Raw genomic sequence first — 17,353 nt, 5'->3', positions numbered from 1 at the left:
TTCAATTCAAATGAAAACCTATATGATCATTGTCAACACACTACAGGACACCTGCTGCTATTACTGTAGCGTACTCCGTACACCACGCCCATCGGCCCTCCCCCCGTCCCGCCCGTCCTCCTCCACCCCTCCTGGCCGTCCCCGTGTCCCACTAAAGCGATTCCAGCTCCGGGACACGTCCTAGCCCTACGCTGTCGGATGGCAACATGGCGACAGAGGTGAGAATCGGTATTTTCTTTTTGTTATCCAGTTTGCCTTTTTGTGTATATGTATGTTTTGATGTCCTTCCAAGACCGTAGTTCAGCGTGTCCTGTGGCGTTATCGGTGCAGGGAGTACAGCATGTAACAAGGATGGATTGCCTCCATGCCATAATACTCACTCCTCCCAAGAAACAAAGGATAACGACCGTTTTTTTTCTTTTAAAAAGTATTTTTCGCATTATCTATAAGGGGGAGCTATCGTGTCCTATTTTAGGCCAATTTTAACAATGAGCACAAGTGTAATTGTCAAATTGACGTCTTCCAAAATCGAGGCGTACAGGCAACGTGCCTAAATAGATGTGAAATTCGCTCTGGTTGTGGCGTGCTTTAGCCCACACCATTGGGACACAGGCATAAACATTCTACGCTGGCGACGTTAAGCTGTTTTGGTGAAAGCGGATCTCTTTTTTTGTCTCGAGCAGCGCCGTTAATCCGGTTACTGGCCGGTGCTGTTGTAGCCGGTGGCCGCACACGCAGAGATATCAGCACCATGGACAGCGGCTGCGGGAATCGTCAAGAGAAATAGGCTACCGCTGTTTCACGCGTCATTTAATTTGTGTTGCTCGCTTAAATGCCGTTTTACCGTTTTCTTTGTGCAGCGGGAATGGAAATTAATGGAAATATCAGTGTTAAGGAATAATTCGGTGTCAAGAAAACTAGAAAAACATTCTCCCCCCACCCCCCAAACCACAGAGACCAAGCGACCATAGGCTTAGCGAAAAAGCGAACATTTGGTCTTTCGGCCTTCGGTCTTAATCCTATTCCAACAGAGATTGATTTGTTGTGAGCCGTGCTGTAATGTTGTCCCATCTCCCCCTGGCGTGTCTCCCCGCTCTGGCTATCACAATGCCTGGTCTGGCCTGAGAGTGTGCGTTCGAGAGGGTAGATAGTGTGTCTTGGACTGGGCTCATGTCCAAGAGTGAGCCGGGCAGAGCCCAGACAGAGTTTGATTGATCACACGCTGACTGATTCTCCTCTATCATCGTATGTCTCTAAAGACTACAACATCAGCGGCTGTTTGTATACATTACCTTTGAACAGAGGGAGAGGGGGGGGGGGGGGGCGGGGGGCAGGGCGAGAGACAGAGAGAGAGAGGGAGGTCACTGTGTATCATAATGATGTGCATCTGGATATATTGTAGTTCATTCTCATAAGGCTTATGTCAATACACATAAGTCTGCCTATAAAACTGTATCCACATACTACAATGAAGATTTGAGCAATGAGACAGTTATACAAGGCTCTGATCTCTGCATTTGTCTCTTTGCTGTCTCTCCTTCTGTAAGCACTGTATGTTTCTCTCGCTCTTTCGGTCTGAGATTAATTTATTTGTGTGTGTGTGTGTGTGTGTGTGCGCGCGTCCCATAGTTCCATAACCTGCAGGAGTTGAGGCACAGTGCATCTCTGGCCAACAAGGTGTTCATCCAGAGAGACTACAGTGAGGGGACCACCTGCAGGTTCCAGACCAAGTTCCCCTCCGAACTGGACAGCAGGGTGAGAGGGGAGGGATGGATGGAGGGAGGGAGGGTGAGACGGGTGGGGATATTATGAAGATGAAAAGGGGGAGGGTGTTCCCCTCCGAACTGGACAGCGGGGTGAGAGGGGAGGGATGGATGGATGGAGGGAGGGAGGGTGAGAAGGGTGGGGATATTATGAAGATGAAAAGGGGGAGGGTGTTCCCCTCCGAACTGGACAGCAGGGTGAGAGGGGAGGGATGGATGGAGGGAGGGAGGGTGAGAAGGGTGGGGATATTACGAAGATGAAAAGGGGGAGGGTGTTCCCCTCCGAACTGGACAGCAGGGTGAGAGGGGAGGGATGGATGGAGGGAGGGAGGGTGAGAAGGGTGGGGATATGAAGAGGAAAGGGGGAGGGAGGGCAGGAGAAGAGCGAGAGAGAGAGAGAGAAAGTGCATAGGGAGGGACGAGATAAAGAAAGGAAATAAAGAGTAGAGAGAGACAAGAGATGGAGGAGAGAGAGACTAGGGATGGAGGAGAGAGAGACTAGGGATGGAGGAGAGAGAGACTAGGGATGGAGGAGAGAGAGACAAGAGATGGAGGAGAGAGAGACTAGGGATGGAGGAGAGAGAGACAAGAGATGGAGGAGAGAGAGAGAGACTAGGGATGGAGGAGAGAGAGACTAGGGATGGAGGAGAGAGAGACTAGGGATGGAGGAGAGAGAGACAAGAGATGGAGGAGAGAGAGACAAGAGATGGAGGAGAGAGAGACTAGGGATGGAGGAGAGAGAGACAAGAGATGGAGGAGAGAGAGACAAGAGATGGAGGAGAGAGAGACAAGAGATGGAGGAGAGAGAGACAAGAGATGGAGGAGAGAGAGAGACAAGAGATGGAGGAGAGAGAGACTAGGGATGGAGGAGAGAGAGAGACAAGAGATGGAGGAGAGAGAGACAAGAGATGGAGGAGAGAGAGACAAGAGATGGAGGAGAGAGAGACTAGGGATGGAGGAGAGAGAGAGACAAGAGATGGAGGAGAGAGAGACAAGAGATGGAGGAGAGAGAGACTAGGGATGGAGGAGAGAGAGACAAGAGATGGAGGAGAGAGAGACAAGAGATGGAGGAGAGAGAGACAAGGGATGGAGGAGAGAGAGACAAGAGATGGAGGAGAGAGAGACTAGGGATGGAGGAGAGAGAGAGAGAGAGAGAGAGAATGAGGGGGAGGAAGAAGGGACAGACAGACAGACAGAGACAGATGAATACACGCAATATAAACAGACACTGGGGCCTGCGCTGATTGATACTTTGAAAAATGCATTCTTCACTAATCACTGATTTCGACAGGATAGGAGGAATCTGAACAGGGCCAAAGAGCCTGACTGGTTCCCGAGACTGCCGGAGCTCTGTGTGAACTCTGACAGCTGTGTTTGGCTTACTGTTCGCCAGATTGAACGGACGTTGTTCGAGGACACGGTGAAGACGCTGAACAACTACTACGCCGAGGCGGAGAAGATTGGCGGCCAGTCGTACATGGAGGGGTGTCTGGCCTGCGCCACCGCGTACGTCATCTTCCTCTGCATGGAGACGAGGTATGAGAAGGTGAGACTTTGTCGAACGGGAGGATTTCTCTGAACCTTTGGACATGCTCTCTGTCTGTCCCTCTACCGCTGAGGTCCTGGTGGCTCTCTGTCTGTCCCTCTACCGCTGAGGTCCTGGTGGCTCTCTGTCTGTCCCTCTCCCGCTGAGGTCCTGGTGGCTCTCTGTCTGTCCCTCTCCCGCTGAGGCCCTGGTGGCTCTCTGTCTGTCCCTCTACCGCTGAGGCCCTGGTGGCTCTCTGTCTGTCCCTCTACCGCTGAGGCCCTGGTGGCTCTCTGTCTGTCCCTCTACCGCTGAGGCCCTGGTGGCTCTCTGTCTGTCCCTCTCCCGCTGAGGCCCTGGTGGCTCTCTGTCTGTCCCTCTACCGCTGAGGCCCTGGTGGCTCTCTGTCTGTCCCTCTCCCGCTGAGGCCCTGGTGGCTCTCTGTCTGTCCCTCTACCGCTGAGGTCCTGGTGGCCCTCTGTCTGTCCCTCTACCGCTGAGGCCCTGGTGGCTCTCTGTCTGTCCCTCTCCCGCTGAGGCCCTGGTGGCTTTCTGTTGTGTCCCTCTACCGCTGAGGCCCTGGTGGCTCTCTGTTGTGTCCCTCTACCGCTGAGGCCCTGGTGGCTCTCTGTCTGTCCCTCTGACTCCCTGGTTGCGTCCTAACAGTCTCTCTTGCTTCCGTCTCAAAATGCATTGAAGGAAAACATAACGCAAGGGGAGGAGGAAGCTTGGATCTTTTCATCCAACGCGTTTTGAGAAGGGAAGTGAGGAGGGAGGATGTGATGAATAGAGGAGAGACTATTGGGGCCAACCACTGAGTTGACCTCCTTTCTCTCTCCCTCTCTCTCTCTCTGTTCTCTCTCTCTCTCTCTCTGTTCTCTCTCTCTCTCTCTCTCTCTCTGTTCTCTCTCTCTCTCTTTCTGTTCTCTCTCTCTCTCTCTCTCTCTGTTCTCTCTCTCTCTGTCAGGTGCTGAAGAAAATAGCCAGGTACATTCAGGAGCAGAATGAGAAGATCTACGCTCCCCGAGGTCTGCTCATCACAGACCCCATAGAGAGGGGCATGAGAGTCGTATCCTTACTGTGTGTGTGTGTGTGTGTGTGTGTGTGTGTGTGTGTGTGTGTGTGTGTGTGTGTGTGTGTGTGTGTGTGTGTGTGTGTGTGTGGATGCATGCGTGTGTGTATTCAACATTGTCGGTCTCCATATGTGTGTGTGTGTGTGCGCGCGTGTGCGTGTGTGTGAGCACTTGTGTCGAGCTCCCCGAGCAGATGTCTAGGCCTTAGTGGTTTAAGGCGATGTTGTGGCGTGCAGAGGACCCGGACCTGTCAGACACAATGACACATATGACCCGGACAGGTCTAGGAGGAGGCGGGGTTACAGCAAAGGAGGGTGGGATGTAACGGAGGCTGTCGCTCTGACTCGCACTCACTGTTGTGTATTCAACAGTGCCCGTCTCCATGTGTGTGTGTGTGTGTGTGTGTGTGTGTGTGTGTGTGTGTGTGTGTGTGTGTGTGTGTGTGGATGCATGCATGCGTGTGTGTGTGTGTATTCAACATTGTCGGTCTCCATTTGTGTGTGTGTGTGTGTGTGTGTGTGTGTGTGTGTGTGTGTGTGTGGGCGCGTGTGTGTGCGTGTGTGTGTGTGGATGCATGCATGTGTGTGTGTATATTTAACATTGTCGGTCTCCATCTGTGTGTGTGTGTGTTACCCTTGAACTGTTCCCTCTCAGATTGAGATCTCCATCTATGAGGACCGGGGCTCCAGTGGCTCCAGCTCAGGCAGCAGCTCCACATCCGGCAGCAGTGCTCGGTGACTGGGAACACACGGCCACCGTGGCCCCTGGCTCCCTGGAGGTCCGTCTGGAGAACCAGGGCCACTGACACTGGGGCTCCGTTACTATACTTAACACATGCATCCTTCCCTTCTCCCTCCCTTGAAGTGAGGGCAGATCTGTATGCGATTAGATTAGTGAAAGCGAGGTTACCACGCTGTTGCTTCAGCTAGTCCAACCTGTCTCAGATCTGTGTGGAAGGAAGGAAGGAAGGAAGGAAGGAAGGAAGGAAGGAAGGAAGGACAGAAGGAAAGATGCAGTTTTTAAGTATTGGAACAGGGGCTACGAACCTAATCCTGACCGAACCCAGCTGCATCACATGAGATTGGTCAACCACAAAACCCAGACCAGAACCGCTAACCACCGACCAACTGGAAACTGGACCACAACTGAACCACACGGGAGTGGATCAGATCGAATCGAGATTCACCTTGGGCAGATCTCAAATGACACCACCTATTCCCCATATTGATTAACTTACCCCTTTTTGTACTAGAGTCTCAAGGGGCTATGGTCAAAGTAGTTCTCTATATGAGGAGTAGTAATGTAGTATGTAGGAAGTAGGGTGTCATTTGAGACCGCACACACACACACACACACACACACAGACCACACACCACACACCTACCTACAGTACCTGCCTGTATCCAGAGTGGAATATCAGAAGAGTGGCGCCAATGAGCTTCAATATCGATATCTCAATTACTCAATATCGATTTTTTTTTTTATTGGATTAAGAACCGGTTCCCTGGCAACATGCTCAGTTGGTACGACGTAAAGGAACTGTTTGCCGTCGGCCAACAGAAAACGTACCCCTTCATTGGCGCCACTCTTCCTTACGGAACACTCTGCCTGTAGCCAATGGCAACGGATTACAGACGTATAGAAGAGTAGATCTGCTGAGCTCTGCTGAGCTGTATGTCACATGGACTGGCAGACGACTGAGCACAGATGAATGTAGCTTGTACCATCTGTATACCTGTAGATAGCAGATCTGTTGTTCCGCTCACGTCACGCGTAGCTTGTATCAGACACTCTCCTGAACTAACCTCCTTGTATCACAGTGCGGACCAACTCTCATAGATCCTACTTATGCAAACACAGAGGTAAATGTAGCATTCTTTAGGGGTGAACGAGTAAAAAAGAAAAAAAAGAAAGTCTTCCTCTTGAACGTTATCCGTTTTGAAAATGCACATTCCTTGTTTTCTTCGCTATACGAACCTCCAAAGAACCATAACTGCCAAAACTCAATTTTCTCCCCAATGTGAAGTGTCTTTGTTTATGGTGACATAATACTGTATTTATGCAAACGTAGGGAACAAACTTTCATAATGCTTGTTGTTTGATACACGAGGTGTGTGTGGCTGTAGAGGTACTGTACATCAAATAAATACTGCTCCGCCTCAGTAAACAAAGGGATCCTGTACTTTGTGTGTGTGTATGTGTGTGCAGCGTGTGTGTGCATGGGTGCATGCTTGCAGGTCCGTGTTCTAGATTGGGACGTTTGTTTACTGCCGCTCATGTTGATCATTTGTGGCCACAATCACCTCAGATCGACTCTCTGACTTGGTTGGAAAATACTTTTCATTCGGCCACAAACACTGAACAACTATTTTGAGCCCCTATTACTCGCATTGTTGTTTTGTTAGCGGTGGCTAAAGATAGCTGACGTTAGTCATGGCTATTTAGACAACTCTGAACCATGGATTACAGTTTCTCCCGGCCTGTCGACTATTTTCAGGGTAAGGAGCCATCTGACAAAAAAAAAACCTGAACCAACCCTTTAAGACACAAAGTTGAAATAATAGTCGAGATGAGGTTTAAACACATTTGTTAATGTAAGGCAACTTTGAGTGCCTTGAAAGGCGCCTAACAAAGTAAGTGTATTATTCTGTACAAGATACCAGCCAAGATTTGGGATGAGAGACTCAGGGGGTGACGTCAGACTTTCACTGTTGAAAATGAAACACACAATGCGCAGCTGAAGGTCTGAAGGATAGAATCAGGGCCTACACAGGGGTGAGGGTGAAACAAACACACACACACACACACACACACACACACACAGTAGAATTGGCACAAGCTGGCTACACAAGTATAACATTATATTGCTTATTAAACAATATATTGTTTATTCTGTATTCAGTGCTTTGGTCGGTCATATGACATCATCGTCCAAACACGCACATGAACAGTAAAGTGGGTCAATAGTACATTTATTGAGCGTTTTATTTACTTAAAGTATTTTTTTTCCCCATTGGCGGGCTAACATGCTCCACTCTGTGCAGCAAAAATATCCTACAGTAGGACTCTGGACATTCCACACGTTTAGCTCAAATCAATAAGGACAATGTGCAGATTGTATAAAAATATTGTCCACCTCACAGTCCTCCAATTGTTTCCCAGAATTGAAAAAGGTTCCCAGTCTTTATTTTTCCACAGACTGCGGACGGAAATTGATGCTTAGTGAACCCTCTGGCTCCCCTTAGCTCTGTGGTTGTAAATGGTCATGGAGAGTGCAGATTTATACAAATGCAGCTCTCTGTAATAAACGTCCTAAAAGCATAAATAAGCTGCGATGACACTTGAACTTCACACTGGCAACAAGAAGTCAAACTGTCATCTCTCGTTCAGCTCAAACCACACAGCGCGATAACCTGGTTTGTGTGTGAAACCCAGGGTTGAAAACAGCCGGCGGGAGGCGCCATTGCCCTCTTCTACGAAGCAGTACACTGGATATCCCCGCTGTTGCAGCTGCCGCGCCATGGCGGCGACCAGGAGTGTCGCGTAGCCGCAGTTACGGTGCTCCGCCCGGGTGTAGAGCAGTCCCAGAGCGGCGTGGTGGTAGAGGAGCACCCAGGACACGGGCACCGTCTCCCCGTCTCTCACCACACAAAGGCCCGGGTGGTGGAGGATGTAGCTCCGCACGGAGTTGAGGCTGTTCTCGGTCCCCCCGTACTTCCAGGTGCTGTTGACCAAGTCTGCGTCGTCGGGGGTCAGGGGGCGTAGTGTGCATCCCGAATTACTGGTAGAAAGGTTGACATCGTTTACAGCACAATAGCAAGGAGGGGGGTGTTAATATTGCGGTGTACTGGTGCAATGTGTGAGGAGGGCAATATCAGCACATCGGATTCTTGCTCTAACCTATACTGAATTATTATAATTTATTAGTCCTAAATTATAATTTATATTATAATTTATTAGTCCTAAAACTAGCTCACAAGATATTTAAAACCTATGCAGTCATTTAGTCACTAGATGGGTTTAAAAAAAAAAACCATCTCAACAACCAAAAAACACTTCCGAATCATTTTGGACTTCTCGCTCAAAACAACTCTTTCAAACGTTGTCGCAGCTTGCTGATATATTTTGCAGGGAGGTCGTCTTCTGCATTAGACATGTGCGTGTGTAATTACATCCTTCTACTTTCTGTGTAATTTGAGAAAATGGTTGTTTTTACTTTCATCCCGGTTCTCCCCTGTGTGTAGCAGAGGTGGTTTGGTATCACATCAAAAAATCTAATTTGATTGGTCACGTACATCCCATACAGCCGTAAGTGATGTAGTGAAATGCTTTATGAATCTAGCTCCTCCTACAAGTCAATAAATCAATGAATCAACAATATACAAAATACAATGTAATAAAGTAGTAATAAAGCAATAAGAAGTAGACCTGTCTGACACTCAAGTGTCACCCTCAGGCCTCGAAGATGTCCTCTTTGCCTTATGATAGACGCTTGTGTTACACATGGCTGTGACTGTACCTTGTCTGAGTGTTGAGATGAGCGCTGTCGGTGAGCGTCATCACGTGCATCACAGCCTGTCTTCTGGAGAGGACCTGGTTGAGAACAGCCAACTCCTCCACTGCACCCACGTGGTTGATGTCAACACCTCAGTAGAGTGAACGCACGCACGCGCATTTGCATGCCATGTGCATTCACACACAGCATGCACGCACACGCACACACACACACACACACACACACACACACACACACACACACACACACACACACACACACTGAGTCAGGTAGTCCACAAGGTTAAATTATTGATTGATTGATTGATTGATTGTACCTGCTATCAGAGTGTACACGTTCCAGTCGATAACACCTGGAGCACCCAGGAGGTTCCCCAAACTCTGGCTGTCTCTGGAGTAGACACTGTAGATGTTGTACTCCCCCTCCCTGTCTGCTGTACCCTACCACACACACACACACACACACACACACACAGAGACAAAGACACAAAAGGAACAAGTTCGTAGGGCCTTAATACTTTAATGCTTAAGTTGTTTCGTATTCTGAATCAGAATCGGCAAACTTTACTGCCGTGTTGCAACAACGTTGCTAGGAATTTGTCTCGGTGTTCCTTCAGTATGATGCAGACACAGCGACACAAAAGGGACATGGTGTACAGTAGGTTTGAGAGTGGAGGTTTGACAGTTGAAAATGAGACGTGTGGCACCTTGATCATAGGTTTACAGACGAGAGCAGAGAAGCCCGGCCAGGAGTCTGCTACCACCTCCAGATTGTGAGGCTTCCCCCTGTTGATGTTGAACAGGCAGCCGTAGACCTACAACACAACACAAGACCAAGGTGATCCACTTAACCTCTATTTAACCAGGCAGAACAAACAGCCTGGCAAAACCAGACAGCCTGGCAATAACATAACTGTATGACATAGGATAGAAATAAGTTGGGAGTGTTTAAATAGAGAAAACAATAAGCAACCAGAGCTGTGAGAGGACGTTAGATTAGATTAGATTAGATTCAACTTTATTGTCATTGTGCAGAGTACAGAGACAACGAAATGCAGTTAGCGTCTAACCAGAAGTGCAAAAAAGCAGTGAAGTATAGGTAGGACATACTTATGCAGGTTTACTAATCAAGAGGTTGTGAAGGATATAGCACTCAATTTACACAGAAAAACAACATTTGTCAACAAACACAAGCGACATAAAGAGATGATGTCACCTTGATGGACTCGGGAAACAACAGCTTTAGAACTTCCTCTGCCTCCTTCAACTCCGCAGGACCAAGAACTAACATTGTTCTGCCACCTGCAATAAACTAGTACTCTCTGTAGTTTTAATCAACATAGACACAGGCAGTAACCGTATTAACGGTTTTTCCGATGTTTTCTCAGTAATGTGCCCTACAATAAATCAGGATGTTCGATGACGTAAATGTTTATGTAAAAACGCTTAGAAACAGTTTTTGATTTGCGTGCTAATATCCACTTTTTGGAATCTGCAATATTTAAACGTGTTAGTTATATGTTTGTGGTATATTGTCAATGTGTTAAGAGCGAGAGGCCAAGTTTCACCTGACTACGCTCTTTGGTTGCTCCGAGAGAACTCTGCAACTTCCGCATTTTCATCAGCGTTTTCTGAGCTCCTACAGTGGAACTCCGCCCACCTACTTATGGATAAAGGAAACAAGTTATATGTACAGTAATTATCTCTGGAAATAAACATTAATCCTCTCAATGTATTATTTGTGTTTTTAAAGGTTTTAAGACTGCTGGACTGCATCAGGCACACATAATGGATTGTCCACAAATATTTTTCCAAGGCTAAACTTGATTTTTACTACCACTCTACTCAGCAGCGCAGCGGTGGTGTAATGGTGTGGGGAATGTTTTCGTGGCACACTTTGGGTCTGTTAATACCAATCAATCATCGCTTGAATGCCACACATTTGAGCATTGTTGCTGACCGTGTGCATCCCTTCATGGCCACAATTTACCCATCTTCTAATGGCTACTTCCAGCATGATAATACCCCAGGTCACAAAGCAAAAGTCGTCTCAAACTGGTTTCATGAACATGACAATGAGTTCAACCCTAAAATGTCAACATTTCCATAAAAAACCCGTCATAATAGGGTGCAATGTTGAGAGCTAGGAGTGTAGCCTAATGCAACAGGCCTATAGCCTGTTGATGAATTTGGGAATAATATTTTTGAAAAATCAACGCAAAGCTGTAAGAAGCAAGAGCGATACTGAATCATATAAGCGCTACAAGTTCCAGTGACTTTTCAGCCTGGCTACGAATGCAGCTGTCGGAGTGTAGCCTAATGCAGTAGGCCTATAGCCTAAGGACTTCGGGAATAATATTTTGTGAGTGAAGTCTGTTATGCAGCATCATTTAATACTGAAACTTGGCCTATATCAATACGGAAAACAGAGTTGTGTAACCTAGGTTTATAGCCAGACGCATTTGTAACCAAATATTTGCACTTGCCTGTGCAAATATTTTTTCTTAGCCCATTGGTGAAATTTGTATTTTAAGTAAAGGCGTTTTATATCAATAGAGTTAATATGATAGTAGCTTAATGGCGCCCAAATAATTGTACTCTTTGGACACAGAATGTGGTGGCTGCCTCTTCAAATCATGCGCACTTGTAGAAATGCAACAGCTAATATCCAACACTACAAGTCCATTTCGGGGGGTTATATTATTATTAGAGAGGATGTTGTTGTTTGGAAATTCAAACTGACTTACGCCCTGCTCCTTTAAAGGGATCTGTACGGCTAACATTATCAAGAAACAACGTGTCAACTCCAAAAGGTTCTCATACAAAAAAAATAAAAATAAAAATAAATAGTCCCGATGAGACTTGCTTCCCCTGTCAAGTACACTCACATCAGCACAGAGGAAGGAGAGGAGACAAGGAGACATGATGAGGAGAGGAAGCCGCTTTAGACTATTGAGGCACAGCCTGAGTCATAGCATGCAGTGACGCTGCCAGGTCATGTGACCAGGAAGCTGACACAAACAAGCCGTAGCCTGCAGCAACCGTGACTGCTGTCTCCTCTGGACCAGCTGAGCTCAACACCACACACATCCACACTACACCACAGCACAGCACAACACAACACAACACAACACAACACAACACAACAGAGTAGATGTGAAAGTGGAAGAGCGTTTCTGACGCTACTGTGTTTGGAGGCTGGGACATGTCTAGCAAGCTTCTACAAGTAGGATCTAGAGTGTCTGGAGTACAGAACAGCAAGAGGAGAGGAGAAGAAGAAGGACAAGCACCAGCATCCTGCCTGAAGGCAAGTACAGTATGGGTGTTAGGGTTAACCCTAACCTGTTTGACAGTCTATTCCTGAAGCTAAATAAGATATGCATGTTCATGCATCTTTGTCTGGCTATTGTAACAGTGTTTGTGTTGCAGTGTATGAGGTGGATATATCAAAATAGACAAGAGGAGGGGTGGTGTTTGAGTTAAGGTGCTATAGAATTATGTTTCTGTTTGAGTTCAGGTGCTATAGAATTATGTTTCTGTTTGAGTTCAGGTGGGTTAGAATTATGTTTCTGTTTGAGCTCAGGTGGGATAGAATTATATTTCTGTTTGAGTTCAGGTGGGTTAGAATTATGTTTCTGTTTGAGTTCAGGTGGGTTAGAATTATGTTTCTGTTTGAGCTCAGGTGCTATAGAATTATGTTTCTGTTTGAGTTCAGGTGCTATAGAATTATGTTTCTGTTTGAGTTCAGGTGCTATAGAATTATGTTTCTGTTTGAGTTCAGGTGGGTTAGAATTATGTTTCTGTTTGAGCTCAGGTGGGATAGAATTATATTTCTATTTGAGTTAAGGTGCTATAGAATTATGTTTCTGTTTGAGTTCAGGTGCTATAGAATTATGTTTCTGTTTGAGTTCAGGTGGGTTAGAATTATGTTTCTGTTTGAGCTCAGGTGGGATAGAATTATATTTCTATTTGAGTTAAGGTGCTATAGAATTATGTTTCTGTTTGAGTTCAGGTGCTATAGAATTATGTTTCTGTTTGAGTTAAGGTGGTGTGATAGAATTATGTTTCTATTTTAGTTAAACTCAATATTCATTATCTACAGGACCATAGAAGTGTCTACATTTGTGAAAACTGCGATTTTTTAAAATGTATTTTTTACGTCGCTTAGTCAAAAACACAAGAGGAAAGGTCACATGTGTAGACTGGTATTGTGCTGGAGATAATGAATATGAGGTTAGAAAATAGTGAAGTGTCCCCTTTACCATTGGAGGGAGAAGATTACACAACTGGCCCGAGACCAGCATCAAGGGTCAACTTTACTCCTGCATGGTGCAGAACAGTCCTTACTGTTAGTCTTAACAACCACCTGCTTATAACTGCAAAATGGACAGACATTACGCTACGTTCTCGACACACTTCCATGGTACTGCTTTATCAGTTACCACAGCGACAGCAGTGAGTCTTAGGAGATATCCCAACATTGAAGTTCAACAGAATCTGCTCTACCGAACGGCAGGTTCTGACAAACAAACAAACAAACTGCCTAACAGCCCGTTCTCACTCCTCCTAAAATGCTGAATATGCTTTTTATCAAATGGAGAGGGAAAAAAAAAATGTCCTTGATAATAATCTACGTTGACTATAAAAATGTGTTCTCTCTCTCACCCAGACTGAACCTTTGTGGAGATGGCCGCCTTCCTCGTGCACATCGTTCTAGTGGCAGCTGTCGCCGTGGCGTCTGTGTTGGGGGACAGGTCACCCGAGCCGCCCTACAGGTCGGACGTTACCGACGCAGCTAACTTCGCCATCGACTTCCATAACCGTATGAGTAGCTATGGTTACGCCTACAAGGTCCTCACCATCCTCTCTGATAAAGCACAGGTCTGTACTCTCTAACTGTCCATGGGCTGCAGGCTTCACACTGCACACTACACACTACACACTACGCACTACACACTACACACTACGCACTACGCACTACACACTACGCACTACACAATACACACTACACACTACGCACTACTCACTACACACTACACACTACACAATACACACTGCACACTGCACACTACACAATACACACTACACACTACACACTACACCCTTCATAGTGTCTCAAGTACCAGAAAACAATCTAATGAAAACTTTGTACATTTTTAAAACAATGTTACAAAGTGCTTTACAAATAGATGAAACACATATACAAATGAAAACTAACATATAAGTAGAAACAATACACAGTACATGAATTGTAAACTCTAAACCTGTATTTCCTCTGCCTCCCAGATCTACCCCCCTGCCCGTGTGAAGTACACCATGACAGTGCATGTGGGACAGACGGTGTGTAAGAACAACCCTGGTGTTGACCTGGCTGACTGTAGCCTGCAGGACACCGCAGATGCAAAGGTAACCAAACACCAATCACCATTCACCTAATAACACATCTATAGAGGTCTGACCAATCACCATTCACCTAATAACACATCTATAGGGGTCTGACCAATCACCATTCACCTAATAACACATCTATAGGGATCTGACCAATCACCATTCACCTAATAACACATCTATAGGGATCTGACCAATCACCATTCACCTAATAACACATCTATAGGGGTCTGACCATTCACCATTCACCTAATAAGACATCTATAGGGGTCTGACCAATCACCATTCACATAATAACACATCTGATGTCTGTCTGTCTGTCTCTGTTTCCAGACTATGACCTGCCATTTTGTTGTGCTGGCTGTTCCACACTCTTCTGTTCCAAGTCACCTCCTGCTGGATGAGTGCAGCTGATGCAGCCGCCCCAACGTGAAGGATAAGGCTGGCCATGTGTACTGGACTTCACATTTCAAATGAGTTTACTGTTCTGCCAGCACAGTAATATAATATTGTTATTATATTATTATTATTAGTAGTAGTAGTATTGTTATTATTTTTATTTATTTTTTAACATTATTACATTTTAACATGGTTATTTTATGGTTGGTATTTACTGTTTTATATTGTTTGTATTCTTCTTTTTAGAAAGCATGTTGAGACCCCCTTGGTGAAAGATTGTTTCTCCTAATATTGTGGTATTATGATGTATTGATTTGTGTATTGAACTGTATTCTTTTGTGTTGTTTTGTTATTGTGTAAATATTATGGACAGGTTGGAACTGCAAAAGAGGCCTTGGTCTCAGTGTGTTTCCCCTGTAGAAATAAAGGTTAAATAAAATACATTTAAAACAAATAAAATACAAATACATTCCATTGATTGATGGAATTCCATCAAGTAGAGTGGAAAACTGCTGCTCTCCTATTGGCTAGGAAGTGGGCGAGGCCACATATGTCAAACCAGGAAATAGACATGAGCAGAGAAATCAAAAGTGAAACTGTTTGTCACTGTGGGGGAAAGGAAGTCCAGAAAACCAGTTTACAGGTCAGTCTTTTACTCGTAGAAGCCAAAACACTTTATCTACTATCACACAAACATGTTTGGATTGAAGAGACTGATTTGAGATATAGATATAACATATACATTTGAGTTTTTCCAATCATGACTGCTTAGTGTGTAGAGTATGCTCTTTGATTTCATCTGTGGAATGTTGTTGTTCCTCATAGTTTTTCTTTTAGACTAGTTAGTTACTGAAACAGAACTGGAAACCGTTGTTTATGTCCACTTTCTTTGTGTGTGTGTGTGTGTGTGTGTGTGTCTCTTTGTGTGTGTGTGTGTGGGGGGGGGGGCCTGCCTGCCTGCCTGCCTGCCTGCCTGTCTGCCTGCCTGCCTGTCTGCCTGTCTGCCTGTCTGCCTGTCCGCCTGTCTGCCTGTCTGCCTGTCCGCCTGTCCGCCTGTCCACCTCTTTGCCTGCCTGCCTGTATGTCTGCCTGCCTGCCTGCCTGCCTGCCTGCCTGCCTGCCTGTCTGCCTGTCCGCCTGTCCGCCTGTCCGCTTGTCCACCTCTTTGCCTGCCTGCCTGTATGTCTGCCTGCCTGCCTGCCTGCCTGCCTGCCTGCCTGCCTGCCTGTATGTCTGCCTGTCTGCCTGTCTGCCTGTCTGCCTGTCCGCCTGTCCGCTTGTCCACCTCTTTGCCTGCCTGCTTGTATGTCTGCCTGTCTGCCTGTCTGCCTGTCCGCCTGTCCGCCTGTCCGCCTCTTTGCCTGCCTGCCTGCCTGCCTGTCTGTATCTCAGTGATGACAGTCCAGTTCAGTGGCTGGGAGGTGTTGAGTGAGAAGCGGAGGGTCCTGAGGTCCGGTCAGGCTCCGCGCCGGAGCCGAGCGTACACCATGTACCACGGCACCCACCGCGCCAACGCCAGCGCCATCATCACCGGGGGGTTCCGGCCATCGGCGGGCGGTACGCTGGGCCCGGGGGTCTACTGCAGCCGGGACATCGCCAAGGCAACGGGCTACCCCGCCTTCTGCTCCGCCGGGGACCGCGTGGTCCTACAGCTGAGGGTCAGGGTGGGGCGGGTGAAGAGGATGGACGGGCAGGGCACGGCGCTTACGGGCGGCACCTGGCAGCAGAGCGGCTACAACACGGCCTGGCTGCCCCCCCGCGCCGGCGGACACGAGGAGGACTGTGTGGCGGACCCCCAGAGGGTGGAGGTGACGGGCATCGCGCACTGCAGCGACGCGGCCACCAGGGCCACCCTGGAGCAGCTCATCAGACAGCAGGGACGAGCCGGAGGGGGGAGTGGAGGAGGGAAGGGGGGGCGGGTAGGGTCAGCAGGGAAGTGTGGGGTCTCGGGTGTGGGCGGGTGTAAGCGGTGTGGTCATAAGGTGGAGGATGGCCATTCCCAAGAGCTGTGTTGGGTGTGTGGCTCCACCATATGCCCTTTTATGGACAGACATGTCTGCCACAGCAGCAGCTGAGAGGAGGAGCCATGCCACAGTTATATATAAGCCATTTATCTGACACTTTTATCCAAAGCGACTTACATTGCAGTGAGGGCATATATACATTTCAGTATATATGGTCCCAGCGGGAATCAAACTCACAACCTAAGCGTTGTTAGCGCCGTGCTCTACCGACTGAGCCACAGATTACACATCCTAGAGGGTTCACTACACTAGATGTAACCATTCAGAGCAGGTGTGGCTAGAGTTTAAATATTTATCTTTATATATTTATCTCTTTATATATTTATCTCTTTATATATTTATCTCTAGTTATCTCTACCCTCCTTTTTATTTCAGGCCTTATTTGAATGCTGATTGTGTTGAGAGTGACTTTGACTCCATCTTTGATCTATGCCCAGCCTTTCCTGTTTCTCTTCTGGTGTGTGTCTATGTGAGATTGGAAATAAAAGAAGAAAGAAAATATTTATTTATTTTTATTTCATTTCATCGAATTATTGAAATAATATGGTTGATTTTTGTCATGGAAACAGCAAGTCAATTCACATCAATCAAACAATGATACACCAAATCAATCGAATGGTATTTGATAGTCATCAATGGTTTCAATGCTAATTAAAACTATATATA

At 46.7% G+C, this 17,353-nt stretch overlaps 4 protein-coding genes across 7 annotated transcripts; 3 read left to right on the top strand and 1 right to left on the bottom strand.

Moving 5' to 3' along the window:
• Positions 1 to 197: 197 nt before the first annotated feature.
• On the top strand, positions 198 to 5,099 carry golga7ba (golgin A7 family, member Ba; the record flags this gene model as incomplete). The annotated part of the gene is made up of 5 exons (XM_083693398.1): positions 198 to 218; positions 1,630 to 1,755; positions 3,157 to 3,309; positions 4,256 to 4,357; positions 5,016 to 5,099. Exons 1-5 carry the CDS (start codon positions 207 to 209, stop codon positions 5,097 to 5,099), a joined length of 477 nt encoding a protein of 158 aa, XP_083549524.1. The 5' UTR covers positions 198 to 206.
• A 2,217-nt stretch (positions 5,100 to 7,316) lies between these two features.
• LOC310821411 (glycine N-acyltransferase-like protein 3) lies at positions 7,317 to 10,509 on the bottom strand. 4 transcript variants are annotated; one of them, XM_083693438.1, is made up of 6 exons: positions 10,445 to 10,509; positions 10,093 to 10,178; positions 9,584 to 9,691; positions 9,194 to 9,317; positions 8,881 to 9,007; positions 7,317 to 8,142 (listed from the first exon to the last, which is right to left on the bottom strand). In XM_083693438.1, the coding sequence occupies exons 2-6, from the start codon at positions 10,165 to 10,167 to the stop codon at positions 7,737 to 7,739; spliced, it is 840 nt and encodes a 279-aa protein (XP_083549564.1). In that variant the 5' UTR covers positions 10,168 to 10,178; positions 10,445 to 10,509; the 3' UTR covers positions 7,317 to 7,736. The 4 variants fall into 4 exon arrangements, with proteins under 4 accessions (XP_083549564.1, XP_083549563.1, XP_083549565.1 ...); XM_083693437.1 differs by having other exon boundaries at positions 10,093 to 10,188; positions 10,445 to 10,486; XM_083693439.1 differs by lacking the exon at positions 10,445 to 10,509 and adding an exon at positions 10,359 to 10,384 and having other exon boundaries at positions 10,093 to 10,188.
• A 1,427-nt stretch (positions 10,510 to 11,936) lies between these two features.
• On the top strand, positions 11,937 to 15,031 carry LOC310822090 (cystatin). The gene is made up of 4 exons (XM_083694384.1): positions 11,937 to 12,183; positions 13,546 to 13,757; positions 14,163 to 14,282; positions 14,598 to 15,031. Exons 2-4 carry the CDS (start codon positions 13,563 to 13,565, stop codon positions 14,676 to 14,678), a joined length of 396 nt encoding a protein of 131 aa, XP_083550510.1. The 5' UTR covers positions 11,937 to 12,183; positions 13,546 to 13,562; the 3' UTR covers positions 14,679 to 15,031.
• Positions 15,032 to 15,225: 194 nt separating this feature from the next.
• LOC310821511 (uncharacterized protein) lies at positions 15,226 to 17,271 on the top strand. Its single transcript, XM_083693594.1, has 2 exons — positions 15,226 to 15,306; positions 16,056 to 17,271. The coding sequence occupies exon 2, from the start codon at positions 16,058 to 16,060 to the stop codon at positions 16,736 to 16,738; it is 681 nt and encodes a 226-aa protein (XP_083549720.1). The 5' UTR covers positions 15,226 to 15,306; positions 16,056 to 16,057; the 3' UTR covers positions 16,739 to 17,271.
• The last annotated feature ends 82 nt before the right edge of the window (positions 17,272 to 17,353 follow it).

This window comes from Argentina silus (assembly GCF_951799395.1).
Source record: "Argentina silus genome assembly, chromosome: 22".
NCBI classification, from domain to species: domain Eukaryota; kingdom Metazoa; phylum Chordata; class Actinopteri; order Argentiniformes; family Argentinidae; genus Argentina; species Argentina silus.
This window is presented reverse-complemented; position numbering and strand designations above follow the sequence as displayed.

Coding starts and splice junctions, on each gene's coding strand:
- LOC310821411 (XM_083693438.1), bottom strand. CDS start 10,167: ATGTTAGTTCTTGGTCCTGCGGAGTTGAAGGAGGCAGAGGAAGTTCTA. Junction 9,692..10,092: donor TGTTTCCCGAGTCCATCAAG/GTGACATCATCT, acceptor GTTGTGTTGTAG/GTCTACGGCTGCCTGTTCAA. Junction 9,008..9,193: donor CGTGTACACTCTGATAGCAG/GTACAATCAATC, acceptor CACTCTACTGAG/GTGTTGACATCAACCACGTG.
- LOC310822090 (XM_083694384.1), top strand. CDS start 13,563: ATGGCCGCCTTCCTCGTGCACATCGTTCTAGTGGCAGCTGTCGCCGTG. Junction 13,758..14,162: donor TCCTCTCTGATAAAGCACAG/GTCTGTACTCTC, acceptor TCTGCCTCCCAG/ATCTACCCCCCTGCCCGTGT. Junction 14,283..14,597: donor AGGACACCGCAGATGCAAAG/GTAACCAAACAC, acceptor CTCTGTTTCCAG/ACTATGACCTGCCATTTTGT.
- LOC310821511 (XM_083693594.1), top strand. CDS start 16,058: ATGACAGTCCAGTTCAGTGGCTGGGAGGTGTTGAGTGAGAAGCGGAGG.